The 20,550-nt window shown below is 39.1% G+C and overlaps 1 protein-coding gene and 1 long non-coding RNA gene across 2 annotated transcripts; both read left to right on the top strand.

Moving 5' to 3' along the window:
• Positions 1-1,989: 1,989 nt before the first annotated feature.
• On the top strand, positions 1,990-9,876 carry LOC311305495. Its single transcript, XR_014630015.1, has 3 exons — positions 1,990-3,131; positions 3,305-3,471; positions 4,095-9,876. It is a non-coding gene; the product is annotated as an uncharacterized lncRNA (long non-coding RNA).
• Positions 9,877-14,327: 4,451 nt separating this feature from the next.
• Positions 14,328-20,144, top strand: ppm1ab (protein phosphatase, Mg2+/Mn2+ dependent, 1Ab). Its single transcript, XM_084432726.1, has 3 exons — positions 14,328-14,732; positions 15,141-16,013; positions 17,594-20,144. Exons 2-3 carry the CDS (start codon positions 15,156-15,158, stop codon positions 17,735-17,737), a joined length of 1,002 nt encoding a protein of 333 aa, XP_084288852.1. The 5' UTR covers positions 14,328-14,732; positions 15,141-15,155; the 3' UTR covers positions 17,738-20,144.
• The last annotated feature ends 406 nt before the right edge of the window (positions 20,145-20,550 follow it).

The following is a 20,550-nucleotide window of genomic DNA, read 5'->3' as shown; positions in this document are numbered from 1 at the left end:
TTCCATAACACCTCAGCAGTGCCACAGGCTGATAGCATCCATGCCACTCCGCATTGAGGCAGTAATTCATGCAAAGGGCCCAAACCAAGTACTGAGTACATATGCATGATTATACTTTTCAGAGGGCTGACATTTCTGTATTTAAAATCCTTTTTTTTTTAATTGATTTTATGTAATATTCTAATTTTCTGAGATTTTGAATTTGGAGTTTTCATAAGCTGTAAGCCATAATCATCAAACTTATAACAAATAAAGGCTTGAAATATCTCACTTTGCATGAAATGAGTATATGTTGCACATTTGAACCCTTTCACACGTAAGTTTAAAATATTCTTGCTGACCCCCCAGCGTGAGTTTTTCAAGGCGACCATTATTTAGAACTTGTCACTTTATGGTTTCCATGATGACGCGTCATTGCTTGTCACGTGACACACCGCAGCAGCAACAGCGCTGAATGAATGATGATCTGCTTTTATGTCATTTTTCTTTTTTTTATTCAAAATATTCACACATTTGTTAGCTATGGCATGAAATATCTGATATTCCGGTTGTCAAATATATGCAAGTGGAAGTGTTTTGTTGTTTAAACACCTTTATAACGATCGCGTTAGTTGAGCTGTATGCGCGATGGGCGCCGCCATGTTAGTTTGTGCCGCAGACGCAGTTCAGAGAATCGGATCTGTTGGATTTACAACACGTGAATTCATTCACTTCTCCCGAAATATAAGTACTGGTGAACTGGGAGAAGAATAGAGTCAACTTTAAAGTTACTTACACAATGTGTATCTGATATGAATAAAACGTGTCTAATTATAATGGAAAGGATTATTATTGCCTCTTCCATAGACATCAGTGTGTATTTTACAAACTCTAAATGTATAGTATTTTTAGTACTTACATTTACACATTTACATTTAGTCATTTAGCAGACGCTTTTATCCAAAGCGACTTACAAATCAGGACTAAATTAAGCGAGTCATCATGAAGAGGCAAAAGACAACAACACAAGAAGTGTTCAGAATACGAAGTTCAGGCATTATTCAGAGTAGCATAAGCATGATAAGTGGGATTTTAAGGGAAAGGTTTTTTTTTTTTGTTTGTTTTTTTTTTATTTTTTTATGAGTTTAGGTGCTCATGGAAGAGATGGGTTTTCAGCTGTTTTTTGAATGTTGTCAGGGACTTATGTGAATTTATGTGAATTTACTTATGTGAATTTATATGTCTGAAACCTAAAATAAACATTATGTGGTTGAAAACACAGAAAAGTTGTGATGTATGACATCTCAGTGAGCACGCCTGTCTCTGGCTCAGCGCCAGCCAATGCATGATAGCACATTTGAATTTAGCAGTTGATCACGTGATGCACTGACGTTCTAATCACACCGGTGTGATCGTATGCTCCAGGGACCAGCCTTGCCTAGACTGATCACCGACACCGTTGTGATCGTACGTGCGAAAGGGTTATGTTATGTTATGTAATTACTGAAATAAATGAACTTTTGCACGATATTCAAATTTTTCGCGTTTCACCTGTGGCCACAACAAAACTAAGTGAACCGAACATGTCCCCTCCCGGTCACCGTACTGGAGCACAGATGGCGTGACCGCAATAGCAGAGCCCGTCTACGGAGAGCCTGCCCACTCCCTATTAAGTCCCGAATTTTGGTTGTAGTTCCACCAGAGTTCCACTGGGGGCGCTCGCCATGAGTGCAAAATGAATGGAAGTCTATGGGGCTAGACGGCTAAATTAGTCTCTTTCACCCGATTGCCATTGATAAATCTCAGATTTGATTGTAGGTTTTGCAAGTTCAACATGGGTTATAGGTCGAAAGTTGAATGAACGAGTACTTATGTCCTTTCGATTTCTTACAGGTTTAGTTGTTGTTGCCCATAACACGCTAGCATTCTGCTAATGAACGCTGATTGGTCAGTGAAGGACTGATTACGACTAGAGATACCGCTTGATGGCATCGCGGCACCCGAAGCGGGACCAGAAACAAACAAAACAAAAACTCTTCTAGCACGTGTATTTACCTGTGTCAGCTGTGTTGTCGATGCCTCGAGAGAAAAGAAAGTGCAGAGCGCGAAAGCACCAAAGTGAGTGAAGGATTGCCGTAAATCAGTATCTGGTCGTACGATGTGTATGACGTCATTGACACTTTAAAATACTTTTTAAAGCAAATAAGTGACTCTAAAAAATCTAACACCCAGCGATGTGTAATTTCTTTGCATCTCTTTTCGAATACAGCATTCAAATTACTAGACAAAAAATTATATCCTGAGAAAAGTGTATTTTGATGGGTATACTGCCATAGACCTCCATTCATTCTGCACTCGTCCTGTGAGCGCCCTCATATGGAATCAGAGTGAAACTGCAACCAGTTCAGAAGCCGGAAGTTTACTGAGAGTGGAAGTTCTCCCCTTATTAGACATTCTCTGGCAATAGTTTACTACGACGCGCTGAAAAAAATCAGAAACATATTCACTGCTCTTACCTCCTCCTTTCGTGGCATTTTGTCCCATACAGGGATCTGTGTGTGGATGAGCCTCTGATGAAGTGGAAAGGCAGGCTGGCGTTTCGTCAGTTCATTCCATCTAAACGGCTAGATTTGGGGTCAAGTTTTTTGTTTTGTGTGATGTGCTCACTGGTTATGTGCAGGACATGATCATTTACTCCGGATCTACCACTGACGTCCAGCATTACCAAGGACTTGGTCATTTCTGGGTCTGTTGTGATGACAGTAGTCCCACACTTTTCCAGCACCTCTTAGTCACTTGGCACTGGAGCTTGTGGGACTGTGCGCGCAAACAGGAAAGGGATGCCAAAGTTCAAGAAAATGGATCACAGTTGGCAGTAAAATGGCATGACAAGAGGGATGTGTCCTTACCACAGTCCACCCAACTGGTATGGCAGCCACAGGGAAGCTTGATCACATCACTGGGCAACCAAAGATGAAACCAGTATGTGTGCTGGAGTATAATAAAAAGATGGGGGCAGTTGACAAAGCTGACATGATGACTGGTTTTCTTGAATGCACCAGAAAGTCTACCAAGTGGTACAAGAAGATCTTCTTTCACCTACTTTTACACTGTTTTACTCAACAGCCATATAGTCTACCGGCAAATTACTGGTAAGTAATGGATACAAATCATCTAATAATAAATAAATATAAACAAGATAAAAAGTGATAACATTTTCAATTAATGTAATTTAAAGTGTTAACAAATGTACAATAATAAACAGACCACACTGTCACATACTATTCTATTCTCCTCACTCCGAAATCACCTCCCTGCTATTCAGGACGAACCTGATGAGAGGGGCTGATGGAGGAGTACAACACATTGCGGTGTCCAACCAAAGGAGGGCGTCCTGCCTTGGACACTCCTCTGTGCCTTACAGCCAGGCATTTCCCATCTGAAGTCCCTCAGACCACATCTCAGGGCAGCAAGACCAGGCGTCACTGCAAGGTCTGCCTCTCCATGCAACACTCTCTTGTGTGCTGTCCCATGTTTTCAGGAGTACCGCACACTGAAGCATTATTAAGCCTGTAAAAAGTCAGAGTATATTCATAATTCATGATGATACTATTTTGATTATTATTCATTGTAAATATATTAGTAAGTATAAAGGTATGTATTATATGGTTTGTTTTAAACAAAAACATTTACCAAAAGTCAGAGTATAATACATTTTATTGAATTTTTTTGTTTATGATGATACTGTTTTGATTGGTATTTATTGTAAATATATTTGTAATCTGTTTTGTAATAATAGTTTGTTTTAAACAAAAGGCATTGCATTTAACTGCCATCACATTGTCACTAGGTGGCATCAGCTACCCTTTGAAATAAAAACATGACAAGCTGGACTATTAAATACATTGAGCCTGTCAGTGTAGTCAAAATAATAATAACTGAAGATGCATTTTTGCAATTGTTGTACAATTCAACTAATGAAATGTTATGTATAATTAATAATGCGCAAATGCATTGACATAACAACTGCATCTGTCAAATTTAATAAACACAAATAGCACTTATATGGGCAGGTCAGCCATATGCATGAATAATAATTACACTTTCATTTTCAGTAATACGTGCACTTTCATTTTTCGGCATTTCTGGGCTGCCTATGGAAACTGCAGTGTGAGGAGTCAAGCCCTCTGATTTGCTCTCCATTCTGATTATGCAGCCTCACATTAGTCGGAGCAGATGGACAATCAAGTGAGAGAGTACTAAATTAATTCACATATGCATGCCTGCACATATCCAGTCCCAAGCTGACTATATGAACATGTCACCGAGCTACTGCTTTCCACTAATTTAAATTCAATTTGCATAAAGAGCATGAATAGTTCATCAGTTGCAGCAGTGCTCCATTTCTTTTGCACCGCACATATACTTATTCCTCTCCTTCAGTGTTTTCTTTTATATGCCTGGTGTGCATGGATAATATGCTATTCAATGGGTCAGATTCTGATGTGTGACTGTTTAAGTAACCAGAGAGGAAGAATGAGCAGACACGGTATACACAGTGCATAAATTCTCTGCAATTTACAATTAACATTACAAAGTCAACATTCCAATGGAAGACATTATGCAGGCAAAGTATGAAGTAGACCGGATCGTATGCAGCATTTTTTTATCTGTTTGTCTTCAACTAGCTTTGCAATAAAATATCAATAAGTGTTTCAGTAGTTCTCAGCAAAAGTGAAAAGATGTGATAAAGTGGATAAAACACGCACTTCTCTTGATGTAAGTGGGAATTTGTGCGGTGTCATATTTATGATTCTAAGGTGGTATTCATCATTTCAACATAGCAACCATACATTTTCAGTCTTATAATTTAAATCAATATTAGTTAGTATGTCATAATAAAAGAGGATCATTCTCAAGATTATAATTTATCATGTAATAGCTGCACTTATATTTATTTATACATATTTAATACACTTTATTTTTGTGTATTTGTAGTTTTCTAAACTACAGGCTTATTACTATTAAAATATAAAATAAATAAATATAATTTTATATAACAATAAAATGTATCCTACGAAAAGCATTTTAGTGAAATTGAATTGGTTCATGAAAGACAGATTGTCTTTAGCACTGTGAAAAAAGCACTGTACATTTTTTAGTACAATCAACTTGGAAGTCATTTCAACTTAAATTACATTAAACTGACTCAAAATTATTTGAATATTGTATAACTTTAAGTTGAAAATTGCTTAACTTATTATGATGAGTTAAAGCAATGTAAAAAAAAAAAAAACGTATCAATCATATATATATTTTTACAGCTATCAGAGAAAGATAAGAAATAGGAGAGGTAAAGAAAGACAAAGAACAAAGGGAGTTAATCCACACAATTTATTGTCTTGTTGTTATCATCTTTACAAAGAAATAAACTGACTGCTGCTGTCAAAAGCAAGGTCAGCCTCCACTGCTCAAAGCACAAACCATCAGAACTCTTTGTGTCAGATTAGAATTGCAGCAAATAAGCAAGTGTAAAAATTAGGCCATGGATTTGTGTGTACCATTTCACTTGGACCCTATTACAGAGGAGCTCAGTCGGTATTGATAATCCACAGTGTCGTTAGATTGTAATCTGTTGTTGGAATTAAGGACACTGGAAAGGACTCTTACACAGAAATAAGACCAAAAATGAACTTATGTCATTAAGTCTACTAGATTTAATATTGTAGTTGTTCATTTGGGTGATGTCCATTTGGTTGGTCTCGCCAGGGTGCGACAACAAAAACAGCTTAGATGTCTCCTTTTGTTGTTTAAACCAAATGCATTGTAGAGAAAGAGAGGGGTCATGTGAAGATTGAATATGGAACATTAATCTCTAATCTTAATGTTAGTTTTGCAATATTAGCAAAACACTTTAAGATAATTGTTTTGGGGTTTTTTAACCACTGATCATCTGGATTTTAGTGATAAAAATTGATTTTTTTATAAAATAAATCATCTCTGTTGATCCTAAATACCGACTGAGGAATTGTTTGTTGTGAATTTGGGAGAGGAGCGGAAGGACAGACAATAAAATAACAATATACATAATATACAAATACATAATACATAATCTACAATGCAAAACCATAGCCATGAGACGCATAAAGTGGGGTGGGTTTTTTTTTTGTTAAACAAAAATAACAGTATCTTTAATGAGAGCTTATCAATGTGCAAACCAATGTGACTCCTTTGTCCTTGAGAAAAGGTGGAGAGGAGAAAAGATGAAAGGGGGAGATTGACAATAACATTTCAATTACTGCTTGGCAAAGAACATGGCAACAGCCCATCACAGGTGCAGTTTTCATGATCTAAATGAAAAGCAGAGTTTGGAAGCACAAGACAGAGATCAAGTCTGTAAAATTGTGTATCATGTTATTGATTGTACAGAAAATGACCTCAGAGTATTAACGTTAATACGGCAGTGTTCGTCTTGTTGCTGCCCAGCTAACAGTTCTAACAGCTAACGTCTTATGTTTGTTAAAAGTTATCTGGTCTTTAACAACATAGGCTACTCAAAACAGTAGCATGTACACGACATGCATCTAACATTTTTTAAATGTATTTGTTCAAAGAACATTTAAAAGTATCCCATAATGTTTGCAAAATCATCAAATGGACCAAGAAAATAGGTTTTTAAAGCATTTTAAAAACTAGATGTTTTCAGAAAACATTTAGAATTACAGTTTTTCTCGATTGCTTAAACACATTTCTTGAAACTATGCCTCATATTCTCAAAACAGTAAACACAAATCCATAACGTCTCACCCAATTCCCCAAACATCCTATTTTCAGGTCAAAATGAAGCTCTACACTCAAAACCATTCACTCTTGCTGAAAAACCAAACTTTGCCCTCACACTGGACACACAAGCCCTCAAAATCACACACACTACAACATAGTCTAACACACTGGTGCAATAAATTCAAAACAACATTTCCAAAACTGGTAAGTTATGTTGATTGTGGTTCCCCCCTCACAAAACTTTTCACATGATGAACACAAAAGACACAACCAATGGATACATTGGCACATTTTTATTCAATCATGTACTACACAGTACAACACACACACACAAAAATATATATTTTTTTACTCTCTCCTCAAATTTTTTTTTACAGTATTTACTTACTTACAGTAAGATGTGTGTGACCATCATATGACAGTAAAAGAGCACACACAAAACCTTATTCTAATATGGAATTGTATTGGAATGGTAAAGAGTGTTAGTAGGTGACAGGAGGGCCTCGATCCACTCAAGGAGACAATATGATGAACATGTCTAAGAATGTTCCACGTATGGTTGAAATTCCATAATTTGCCTAGAAACATTCTGGGAGTCAAGACTATAAAGGATGAAGGATGGCCAACCTTCACTGTTACACTCTGCAGACACTCTGTGTGACTGTACGACTGCTGGCCTTTTCTTGCAAGAAAATAAACCTCATCAAAGACTATTGGAAATGTTTGTCTTTTATTCAGTGATAGAATTTTGTTTGCCACCACACTCCTCCCTGAAGGCTCTCGAGGCGACAGTAAAGCGACTCAAATTTGGCCTTACTCGTAGCCCAGCCTCCCTCATAGTCATACCATTGACAAAGACGTGCAACTAGAGTGGCTTGAATTTCATCTGAGACTGCTTGTCTTCTTGTCCTTCCTCCTCCTCCTCCTTATCCCTCCTCGATCTCTTCCTTCATGTCTTTCTGGATCCATTGTTCCAAAACTCAACAAACTGATTTGGGCCCCTTTATCTATCTATTGAAGGATCTGATTGATGTGTGTTAAATTTTGACTCTTAGTGTTTCCACCTGGGTAATTGTGTGCTAACTGAGCTGAAGCTGTGCTGACTTGAGTGAACAATATTGAATGCTAGTGCTTTCTAAATGACAACATGGTGTAGGCAATGAGAAATGAAGGGATTTGTGTGTAGAGTTTTGCAGTGACAGTTCAACAAATTTGACTCATGTGTCAAAACAGGGAATAGTGTTTATAGTTTAGTGAAATGGGTGTGCTTTTTGATAAATGGCATTATGGTTTTGAAATTTTAGTTCAAAAGCCTGGTTATAGTGTTTAAGCAATCGAGAAAAACTGTAACTTAATTTAACATTTAGCAATATAGTTATAATAACATTTAACATTAGCAAAACGTTCTTACAACATATTTTTGTTATCTGGCTGATGTTTTGTTCATTGTAATGGACTATTTTTCTTTGTGGAATCTGCAATCAAATTAAGTCTTTAATGCAAGGCAAACACATAAATGTTTAATTCACGTCCCACTGACAAGACTGAACAAACTCAAATAAAACAGGGAGACTTAAGTACAGGGGATTAACAAAGGGAACTAATGAGGGAACAGCTGAACAGAATGAGAAATCAAATCAGTAGACATATACAAATGAAAAGCAGGTGGAAAAAAGGCAGTGACTGAAAACAAACTCTAAACCAGGGATGGGCAACTTTAATATTGACGAGGGCCAACATTTTTTCTCCTTCATACCAAAGGGCCAGATTACTAATCCACACTCTCACCTTTTACAACATCTTACTCAATTAACTTTTTATTAAGGGAAATCAATGTATAATTAATGAAAAAGGTTTTTAAAGAATTTATTAACTAAATAATGTGTGCAATTATGCTAAAATAAATGGTAAACTGTTGTCAGTTGACAAGCAATATTACCCCAACAAGCAAATGTAAACATCTCAATTGCATTGTCTGTAAATATGCAACAAACAAATAATGTACAGATTATTTTTGATTATAAGCCTAGAGTACATTCTCAGCTCAACCTCAGAGAACAGTTAAAAAGTGTTTATTCATAAAATAGCTGTTCCAAATGGTATTACCATAATCCACATCCACATATCACCATGATTAAAAAGACTATTTAAAAAATGTACAAGAACATAATTAAGTGCATACATTTCTGTCATGCATTTGCAGGGGCACGGGAAGTAAGGGTGCTGGGGGTGCTGCAGCATTACAGATTTCGTTTCCAAACAAACCAAGCATATGGTTGACCCCTTGAACTTGGTAGAAAGATAATCCGTTTAACATCTTGACTGGAAAACACAATCATTGTCAATTTTTCATTTATTTTTGCCAATTTTTAACAAAGTATTACTACTGACCTATTAAGCCCTAAATGGTTTAGCTCCCCTGTATTTAACGGAACTTCTATCGCCCTACAATCCATCGCGCTCTTTAAGATCACTAAATTCGAGGCTTCTGGTCATTCCTAGGATATCTAAGTCCACTAAAGGAGGGAGGGCGTTTTCACATTTAGCTCCTAAACTCTGGAATGGCCTTCCTGATATTGTTCGAGTCTCAGACTCGCTGTCCCAGTTTAAAACTAGATTAAAGACGCATCGCTTTAGCCAAGCATTCACATAATACTTACCTTTTATACTACAGTTGAATCAGATTGAATGCATTAATATTATGAACAGCAGCTACGCTAATTATTTCCCATCTGCTTTTCTGTTGTTATCTCGGGACGCTAGTCCCGACTCCCGAGGTAAATACAGATCGTCAGCTCCAGTTTGTATCCAGCCTCTCATGGAAACTACAGACGACTCGAAGCCCGTGAAGAGACGACTCGAAGCCCGTGAAGAGACGACTCGACGCTGGCGATATTTTTATGCCCTAAATCAATACATGATTAACTAACTGTATTTCTCTATGTACATTTCTGAAATGCACTTTCTGTAAAGCTGCTTTGAAACAATATGTATTGTGAAAAGCGCTATACAAATAAATTTGAATTGAATTGAATTGAATTTTAATAAACTTTCACATTAGGGTGCACATCCTAGGCTGTAATTAATACGGGATCGGATGGAAATTGCAATCTCTCCTGGTTTGATTTAGTATTAACATCATAATCTGAACGCAATCGTTCCATTACTTACTTTTCAAATGTTTTAAAATTGATCATCCGAGTGGTCCAGCGGGTCGTATTCAAAGACATACGGGCCGCCATTTGCCCATCCCTGCTCTAAACTGAACATAACTGTGATATTACACCCCCTCCCGGAAAGGCACAACCTCGCACTGACAGTGGGAGGAGGCTCAGGCGGAGGATGTGCAACTGGTGGAGGACAGGAATCCGGGGGAGGTGACGACAGGAAGAACCAGGGCTGTGCAGATGGAGGGAGGAGCCAAGGAGAGGCCTGGAGCAGGGGAGTCCAGCCAGGATGGAGATCCACAGCGGCGTCGAAGGAGGTAGGAGCCATGACGGGGATTTCCTTAACGTGGCCATGGTGAAGATTGATGGTGGTGGAGCCCCAGGCGCAGATGGAAAGCCGATGGAACCCGAGTGACCCCGAAGGCTTCGGTGACTGCAACTGAGTTGCAGCAACAACCCCCCGAGGTGGAATTGGGGTACCGGAGAGCTGAGGCGGAACTGGAGGGAGGGTGGGGCCTGCCAGAGCCGTACAGGGGTGGAGAGCAGGAGCACAGCAGACTGCTCGCAGGTCCGTGGTGCAGGATGGATGACATCCGACAGAGGTGGAGCTGGTGGTCTGAGGGAGCCCGATGTAATCGTAAGCCCGATGGTCCCTGCCTAGTTAAGACGAGGGAAGGAGGAGCCAAGGAGGATGAGCCGACGAGCCGAGGTGATGTGACGAGATCAGTGGTCGGAGGCAAAGCCAAGGAATCCCCTTGCGCAGGAGGAGCTGTATGACAGAAGGCCCGCGATGGATCCACATCACAGACGGTAAACAGAGGAGGAACCGAGGGGCTGATGGAGGACAGCGATGACTTATGAACTGGTTGAATGTTGAAGAGGTGGTGGGAGAGGGAGGCTGGGTGGGAACACTGGAGAAACAGGAGATTCAGGGCTGAGAGGAATCAAACAGTTGACAGAGTCCAGCATTGATTCACACTCTGTGAATGGGGCGTGGGCAGGGCTCCTTTCCATCCCCTCATACTCCACAATGACTCCCTTGGCTGCGCATGATGTTGCCGGCTCATACACCTGGTGAGACTTCTCGTGAGATCCAGGCTCCGGGATGATGGTTCGCTCATATGCTTCTTTTTGCAACTGCTCTTCCATTGCGGCAGGCATTGGCTCTCCGCTCTTGGCTCTACTTTGCTCGCTGAGGCCAGCATGGTAAAAAACACAGAGCGAGTTGTCCGAGTAGTGCAAAAGGCACGGCATATCTAACACGTCCCTGGTATATTCCTCCAGCGAACTATCCAGCTGCTCTAGGCACAGGAATTGTACGGTCTGCAGGTCCATAGTGAGTAAAAAAAACAAAAATCTTAATCCTTTTAGGTCTGGTCTTCTGTCACAATCATGGTATACAAGCACACGAAGATGAAGATCAAACTAAAGTCTTTAATATATTCCACAAGGCAAACACATAAACGTTTAATTCACGTCCCGTTGACGACACCGGACAAACTCAAATGAAACAGGGAGACTTAAATACTGGGGATTAGCAAAGGTAACTATTGAGGGAACAGCTGAACAGATTGTGAAATCATAACCATAAAAACAAATGACGAACTCGAGCGGGCGGAAAAAAGGCAATGACCTTGCTTTATGTGGTAATGTTTCACTGAGTTCATTTGTATAGCATGTTTAAAAAACAAGGCACTGGCCTCTCTACAACATACAGTAAAAACGATTGGAATACTACGATGAGCCCAGAGAAAATGTTTATTTTTATTTTACATGGCTGCTGAATGGGATGAAGACATAGAATGATGGTCCATGTGAAACTGGAATGATTGCATTTCTTTATTGTTCATATATATTTAAGTGAATCGCAAATCACTGGGTTCCTCCTGTTTGCTTCAACCAGTTTCTGTTTGTATGATCTCCTGAGACAGAATGGTGTTTTTTTAAAGAGTGATGACAGTAAACTGTGACTCACTTGGTTTGCCTCACACATCGCCACTTTCATGGCAGCTGTTGTTGTTATTGTTTAAGACAACACAGTCCAAATACACTGTCTGGAATTTGGAAATAGGGCAACATTGTTGTGGCACTTAATTTACTGTGGATACCTCGTCTGGGGTTGGCGATTTGGCAGGCAGTCTGACAATTCAGTAGTTGGTGTTCATCCATCCCTTCCTCTGTCATTCATGACTCTATTCAAATCAACAACACACTGCCATTCTGTACATAACCTTCATACTTGTTTCATATCTGGCATGTTTCAAATGGTCAGATAATCAAGAAGAGTGGCATTTTTATAGTTTATTCCAGTGGATCTTACCTGGCAGGTTGCAACCCAAAAATGTGTTGCAGCAGGTCTGTTCTGATAAAATGCAGCTAATTAAGATATTTTTTGCAGTGAATTATTGGCTGCCAAGAGCACGAAACATTAAAAAATTCAGTGCCGTTCAGAAACCAATTTGTCATTTTTCCTGTCCAGCCTAAATAATGTTAATAATTTTGCATACAGGGGCTGTTTGATTTTATGTGCAGTTTGTGTCATTTTTGTATGGTAAACAATACAAAATGTAAAATTGATATTCAATGTAATATTCAATGTAAAATATGGGTCCTGAGGCAAAACCAGCACCACTTCATTATAATATCTTCATTCTAAAAATGTCGGAATAACAGTTTACACGGTGCAGTGGAAAAGGGCCATATTTGTTTTGATATGTATTAAAAACAGCACAATTCAGCATCACTATGCCAATCTAGCTGAAGGTTCCCTCATTCAGGTCTAATGCATTTGGATGTTTAGAGCAAGAAGCTACTTACCCTAAGTGCACATCGCATTATGAGCAACACACTTAAGTCACCCTGCAGACAGCAATGTAAGAAGCTTTTAATTTGGATTTTGAGGCCTGTATGAATTATTTACCCTCGGTCATTAGCATTACAGTGGCTCCAGTCTTGGATATACCATGATACAAAAGCATGACGACACTTACAGGCAATATGACTATACATTCTGTTCATGGGTGGTCATAATAACATGTTAACATTCCCCAAAACATTCCCTTTTCTATTGCTCTTGGGCATGCCATTAACAGCTTGATTGCAGATAACTACATGTGGATATTCTAATGTAGCTCTATGTAGCTCACACAATGCAACTTAAGTCACCTGTCCTGAATAGCCGAAGTGCAATATCATTTCTGTTCAAAACATTGTACATAGCCTATACTGTACACAGCACCAAGAGTACATCTAGTGAATAAAAGCACAATGTTTAACAGCTTAAAAAGAGGCCACTCATATACTTGTGCTATTTGTGTTGCAGCTAAAACATGCACAATCCAGGGGCTAGAAGTCTAATATAAGGCTATTTCCTGTGGATATGTAAGACTTCTGATTTATTAGCCGCTATAGGTAATTTAAATAACTAAGAATAACAAAGTGCAGTAAACAGTACAATTATTTGAGAGAGTTTATGAATACGATAATACATTCAAATAATATAACAGATATTTGCAGTATCAAGCAGCATAATGAGAGCCCTTTTGTACACTGTAAAAAAAAAATATATATTTTCATGATTTATCAAATTTTTTCTTTTGGCAAATCAACTTAGATAATTTATGTGGTTCAAATAATGTAATATTTTGAGCTTCTGTTGATTAAACCAATTCTCCTTCATTGTATTAACTTAAAATGTTATGGCAACCAGGTTACTTTTTTAAGTTAAACCAACACTATTTTTTTTTAAAGTATAGTTACAGCTAAGCCTTTTACATTTAAACCAACACTATTTTTTAAGAGTATAGTAACAGCTAAGCCTTTTACATTTAAACCAACACTATTTTTTAAGAGTATAGTAACAGCTAAGCCTTTTACATTTAAACCAACACTATTTTTTAAGAGTATAGTAACAGCTAAGCCTTTTACATGCAAGATAAAATGTTCTTATGTTAAAAAGGGGGATAACCATTGATAATTTATCACATAGATTGTGTCAAACTTTGACAGATTTATAGTCTATTTTTCTTAATTGTGTAAGCATATATGTTAGCTTGACTGGCTGATCAGTTAATGAACTAATTTTAGTTTACATTCCCACAATTCCAGAAAACCTATTTTTTTTTCATCATACAGTTAGGTTTTCAAAGGTCAGATGTTGAAATTTATTTATAAATGTCATAATTTCTATTGGTTAACGGCCCGATATATTTATAAGACAAATGTGTTCTTTTGTAAACATATAAAGACTATAAGCCTCTGCAGGAAAACTACAAAGCAAATGAACGGCCAGAGTTTCGCTTATAACGGTCCCTCAATCTCGTCAATGGATCTATTTCCAGCCCTCGATTGCGTGGCAGTGATGACGTAATAGAGAAAGGGGAACGCGCACCGTCCGCTGCAGCATCCGGGTTCCAGACCAACCCATCCGCACGGAGAGAGAGAGAGAGTCTCTCTGATGTTCTGAGCGAGAGGCTCCTGTAGCCCCCCCTCGGGAAAACAAAAACACCGGAGCCAGAAATGCCCTACCGCCCAGCTGCGGACTGCCTTAACAGGCTCATGTGATGATTTTCTTATGGTTAAATTTTTTTAAATGATAATTTTCGGAATTGATCTTTGGCCGTTTTGACGTTAGTTTACTGGCTAATTGGCTAGCCGTCGATTGATGTGTGTTGTGGCTGTGAGCGCAGCGCTGGTTTTATAGTGTTTGCTATCCGGCCCAACATACTGCTGATAATAAGGCTCTTATCCGCGGCTTTTGTGCCTCGGATTTTCTTCAGCCAGCAAAGACCACGAAGAAACTGGGTAAGTGATATTATGTCACTCTGACGTACATAGAAATGCTGGAGTTAGCCTCTTAATGCTATCTGGGCGTGCAGCATTTTGCATGTATGCTGATAAGGGTAGTGGTTTCATCAGTAAGTTCACAGTTGTTTTACATTATACAGGTTCGTATATTTTGCTGCGTTGGCGTCTGAAAAGATTTTAAACAACCGCAGGTCTGGAGACGAATAAGTTTACTGCCTTGATGTGATGATAAACATTTACCTAAACAGTTTACTTGCTTCTGGAAGCTTACTGCACCTGTGGCTTATCGTATAAATGGCCATGCCATACCCATCGCATGTTTGAATATGTTGTATAAATGAGAGTCACTTATGTCATGATGAAGCGCCTTTTACTCACTTTGTTTTCTGGTTCTGTTTGTGTTAGAGCAAAATAAGAAGAATGGGTGCATTCTTAGACAAGCCAAAGATGGAGAAGCACAATGCTCACGGGGAGGGGAACAGCCTCCGCTATGGACTCAGCAGTATGCAGGGATGGCGTGTGGAGATGGAGGACGCACACACGGCTGTGATGGGGCTGCCTTACGGCCTCGGCCTGTGGTCCTTTTTTGCCGTTTATGATGGGCACGCCGGCTCTCAGGTTGCCCGTTACTGCTGTGAGCATCTGCTGGAACATATTACCAGCAACCCAGACTTCAGGGGAGGGTGCTCAGGAGGTGCAGAGTTAGTTGGTGCCGGGCCTTCTGTGGAGAGTGTGAAATGTGGAATCCGCACAGGCTTTCTGCAAATCGATGAGCACATGCGGGCCATGTCCGAACGCAAGCACGGGGCGGACCGCAGTGGCTCCACGGCGGTGGGAGTGATGATTTCCCCTCATCATTTCTATTTCATCAACTGCGGTGACTCCAGAGCCTTGCTGAGCCGCAAGGGTCGCGTTCACTTCTTCACCCAGGACCACAAGCCAAGTAACCCACTGGAAAAGGAGAGAATCCAGAACGCAGGTGGTTCTGTTATGATCCAGAGGGTCAACGGCTCCCTCGCCGTCTCCCGGGCTCTCGGCGACTTCGACTATAAGTGCGTGCATGGGAAAGGCCCCACTGAGCAGCTGGTGTCCCCGGAGCCAGAAGTGTATGAGATCGAACGCTCTGAGGCTGACGATGAATTTGTGGTGCTGGCCTGCGATGGTATATGGGACGTCATGGCCAACGAAGAACTGTGTGATTTTGTGCGCTCACGCTTGGAAGTGACCGACGACCTGGAGAGAGTGTGTAATGAGATTGTGGACACCTGTTTGTACAAGGTAAGGTCAGTTATAAACATTGTGAGTTTACAAGGTAAGGTCAGTTATAAACATTGTGAGTTGGATGCTAATGGATCCTTTTTATATGAATTATTATTTATTAATAATTCATGATATTTTTGTACAAATAATGTTAACCGTAAAAACAAAACAAAAAAACGATATGGCTTGACATTAACACCCGCCAACCCACCAAAATGCGGGTGGATTTCAGCAGTGGTGTTTAAAACAGTCACTACTACTAGCCACTTTGGCGGGTTGAATCTTATATATAATATAGGCTATACATTTTTCAATTGTAGTCTTTTAAAAAGGCATCTGAATTAATAAACTAAGTGCAATGCAGTGCTGTCAAAAACATCAATATATCTATACATATTATCGATGCTGAAATATCTGAAACTCTCATTATCTCTCCGACAGCGAGTTGACACACAAACCCACCCCCCCTCACTCACGGCACTGCACATAAATCAAATTGAGTTCTTTTTCACAGCTTATAATGCACTTAAACAGTCAATAAATGTCAATAAAATAATGTCAAAATGTCGGTCTTGGTCATGTAAACACAGTCAGTTATGTTTTAAGTGAACGTAAACAGTTGAGAAAGAAAACGCATGTGTAACAGTACAATGGATCCGTGCGTCAGGTCTTAAAGTGGTGGTGGTAAAGGTCTTAATATACCTGCTGCCAAACAATGAGATAATTAGGGCTGGGTATCGAGTTCGATACTTTTTAAGGCACCGACCGAATTGCCTCAACCATTGAGTATCAAAAAATGTCTTGTCGTTTGGTACCAAATTTCGATACTTAAGGGGTTAATCTTGTCAACGTCAGTGAGCCAATAAGCATGCAGCATGATTGGCTGTGGCGAGACATCAAGGAAAAACACTAGTTTATGCCGGTTAATCCCAGTGACATGGCTCACACGTGAGGCTGTAGTGTGTAAGCGTCCAAACCCCAGTAGATGGAATAGATCAAAAGTGTGGCTACATTTCACCAGGCTCGATGCCAACAGCGCGCAATGCAATATTTGCGACAAGACAATTGCTGCTAAGACCAGCAACACAACAAATCTGATAAAGCACTTGACAGTGCACGGAATAAACTTCAGAGCAGAAAGTTGCTCCGTCTTCGACTGCAAGAAGAACTCGAGCGCATCGCATAAATAAAGCCGAAACTCAGCGTATAGGCTACTTGCCTCACAGACATGAGAAATAGGCATATGGAAAGCTTGAAATGTCTACTTTTAAACAAACCAATTCGAATCGAAAACAAATACTCCCTGATTATGTCATCTAAATGAAAGTTGCATGCGTTTCTCTCTGTAGGAGCATGCGCGCACACTGTACTGTAGAGATTATGAGTCAGCAACTTCAACTTCATCTTTGCAGCCAACACTGACTCAGAAAACACTAGTTTATTAATAAACAATTAAAGTTTAATGTCAAGCCCTATATATAAAATGTGTATATTTGCGTGTATTCAAAGTGTAAGGAAAATATGTTATTGGTTATGCCATTTTTAGAGTCATTGATCTAACTTAATCGTTCCTTCTGTGATTATTTGTTTATCAACAGGGTAGCCGAGACAACATGAGTGTGGTGCTGGTGTGTTTTCCTGGTGCTCCAAAAGTCAACCCAGAAGCAGTGAAGCGAGAGGCGGAGCTAGATAAGTACCTGCAGAACAGAGAGGGTGGAGCATGTAAAAAGGCGAATAAATAAAATGTATTACAAAGACGAAGAGAGAGAGTTTTAGAAAGTGAACATTCTTACTTAATTAGGTGAGTTTGTTAGATGGCACTTTACGCTTGCCAATTAAGTATACGTTACAGTTAACGTAAAGTTTCCAATTAACGAATCCCCATATTGGAGAGGAAAGACTCACTGGTACTGTATTAGCACAGTTAGGACTATTCAGGATCAATTTAACCAGAGAGAAACACAACAGTGAATTTATTTGAGCTTGTATTGATAATTAGAGGCCTTTGATTATTTATTGCCAATATTGAAAAGCACTTAACCAATTAAGAGGTAGCCTGTAGCTTTACCAGAGGTTTTATTGTAGTGTATCCAAAAGTCCTCCGCTCCAGTGCGTATTAAACGTCTGTATTGGCGTATTATTAGCTACTAAGTGATGGTAAGTGCAATTGTAGATTAGGAAAAAGGAATGACAAAACCCAACATTTGGTTCTGCACTTTGTCATTAAACGCTGCTATATTTAAAGGCATCTTCTATTAATAAGAGAGAGACCAAATTCGAGACCTCAGTTAGAATACAATATGCTTATGTGTTCGAACAGAATTAATACAAAGTGTAGTTTTGCGTTCTAATCGTGACAGTTTGTTATTTGGATAGTTGTATTCATCAACTCGTATGAGCATGTGTTTAAGTCTAGCACCCGTTTCATTTGCATCTTTCTGAAAAGTCGTTCTAGATGAGAGTGTATGTCAGGCCTCCACTGCTGATTACCTGAAATTGTAGCTGACACTACTGTACATGGCCTGATGGTGCAGTTTTGTGTCTACAGCAGTGGCCATGAGCATTTTAATCTGCATGATTCCTGTTCTGTAATATGGAACATTGTTGCCTTAGTCCTAATTTACAGCGACTACCTTGATTAGAATCGATAGGTAAGTTAGCATTTGGTACCCAACTCCAACTGCTTGGAAGAGTAATATTAAATCCAATGAACACATGGTACTGAAACGCATGCACAGTACGGATAGCACGATAAGTTGTGTACACCTCCTGCATGGATGCTACATTAAGAAAAAACAAGGAAAGATCTTATTTAGGGTTAAGTTGGTCTGACAGAAGTTTTATACTTTGTACAGTATACATTCGTAACCCATGAGGAACAGCGTCCGTGTGAACTGAGCATAGTATTTGAAAGATTGTGTCAATGTTTTACAATCCTCTCCGAGTTGTTTACTACTTGTTGCCTCAAACTGACACTTTGTCAATCCTCTGGTTTGTCTATATAACTATTAAGAAAAAATGATGTAGTTAGGAAATTCTAAGTACATAGAGTGGGATTCAGCCTGTCAGCACTTTCTGAGATGTAGATCCTTGTCGGTACAATGATTTAATATTTTTAATACGTAATACTCTTTAAAACCTACAAGATTTAGCTTTGAATTCTCTTTCTGTACCTAAGATCTTGCTAGCGTTTCGTTTAATTTTCATATTTTTGAACCCCTTGGACTTGTCCTAACATGGTGCGACACATTAAGATTTCAACGCCAAGCAATTTGTCTAGCGTTTAAGGGATAGTTCACCTAAAATTGAAAATTCTTTCATCATTTACTCACCCACATGTTGTTCCAAGCTCATAGAAACTTGTTGAAAGCTTTGGATCCCATTGAGTTTCATAATACGGACAAAAGTTGTAAACAGGGTTCCCACGGGTGCTTGAAATCCTTGAAAGTTTGTGAATCTGAAAAAAAAAATATTCAAGGCCCTGTAAAGGTTTGAAAACATCTATACAGGTCCTTGAAAGTAATTGAATTTATTTTGTGCGAGAAGTTTTCTGGAAAAAATTCTATATTATTCCCTCAGGTCCACTAATAAGTTATTTCGCCAACACTTTGTGGCTTATGTATACTAGCTTTTTTTGCGTAGTTGTGTTTGACGCATGAAAACTGTAACAATAAGTTAACACAATGTAACCTTGCTGTCACTTGAAGTCTGTCTTCACATTAAGTCCTTGAATTTGAGGGTATTGGACCTGGAAAGTCCTTGAAAGGTCCTTGAATTTGAAGTTAACCAAGGTGTGGGAACCCTGTGTAAAACATTTCATTTGAAAAAATAGCACAGAAGAAAGCAAACCAACCTACTGGTGTTTGGAGTAAATGATGACAGAATTCTTATTTTTGGCAAAACTGAAAATGGGGTGTCCGTGTGATGCAACACAATCAATCACAAAACTCAGCCAATTAGAACAGTTCCCACTGTTTTCTTGCTCTTTCACTCTCTCGCTTTGTCATAGAATATGTGATGATTCTAACTTCCACAACCAGTTTCTTCTCCTCCATGGTTGATGTTTAATGTACATGATTATACTTAAGTCTAGTGAATTTTGAGAGTGAACGAGGCGACTGGCACAGAAAAAGATACCCTGCTATCGACAAAATGTAGTGTTTTATCGCTTCGCACCTGGTTAGGACACATGGAATAAGAACAGAAACTGATTTTCTTGGCTGCATTGGTAAAGGATGGGGTGTTCTTTTTATTTATCTAAATTTCCCCTTAAAGCCAAAAGATCCCAAATGTTTTTCGCATGTCTTGGTGTTTTACCAGAATAGATATTTTAGCTTTAAGATGTGTTTGAAACTGAATGAAAAACAGTGTGCCTGCTCTGAGAGAACTCTTGAGATTAAAATGATTGTAGGTCATTCCTGTACCATATCAATTTCACTCTGCTTGTTTTGCTGTTGTTTCTCCTCACTGTTTGACATGGCTTGACACACCTTCCGATAATCCACTGTTTATCAAATTAGCCTTAATTATTTTCTTCCATAATAGCACACCTGAG

Source organism: Rutilus rutilus (genome assembly GCF_951802725.1).
Source record: "Rutilus rutilus genome assembly, chromosome: 15".
Classification (NCBI taxonomy): domain Eukaryota; kingdom Metazoa; phylum Chordata; class Actinopteri; order Cypriniformes; family Leuciscidae; genus Rutilus; species Rutilus rutilus.
This window is presented reverse-complemented; position numbering and strand designations above follow the sequence as displayed.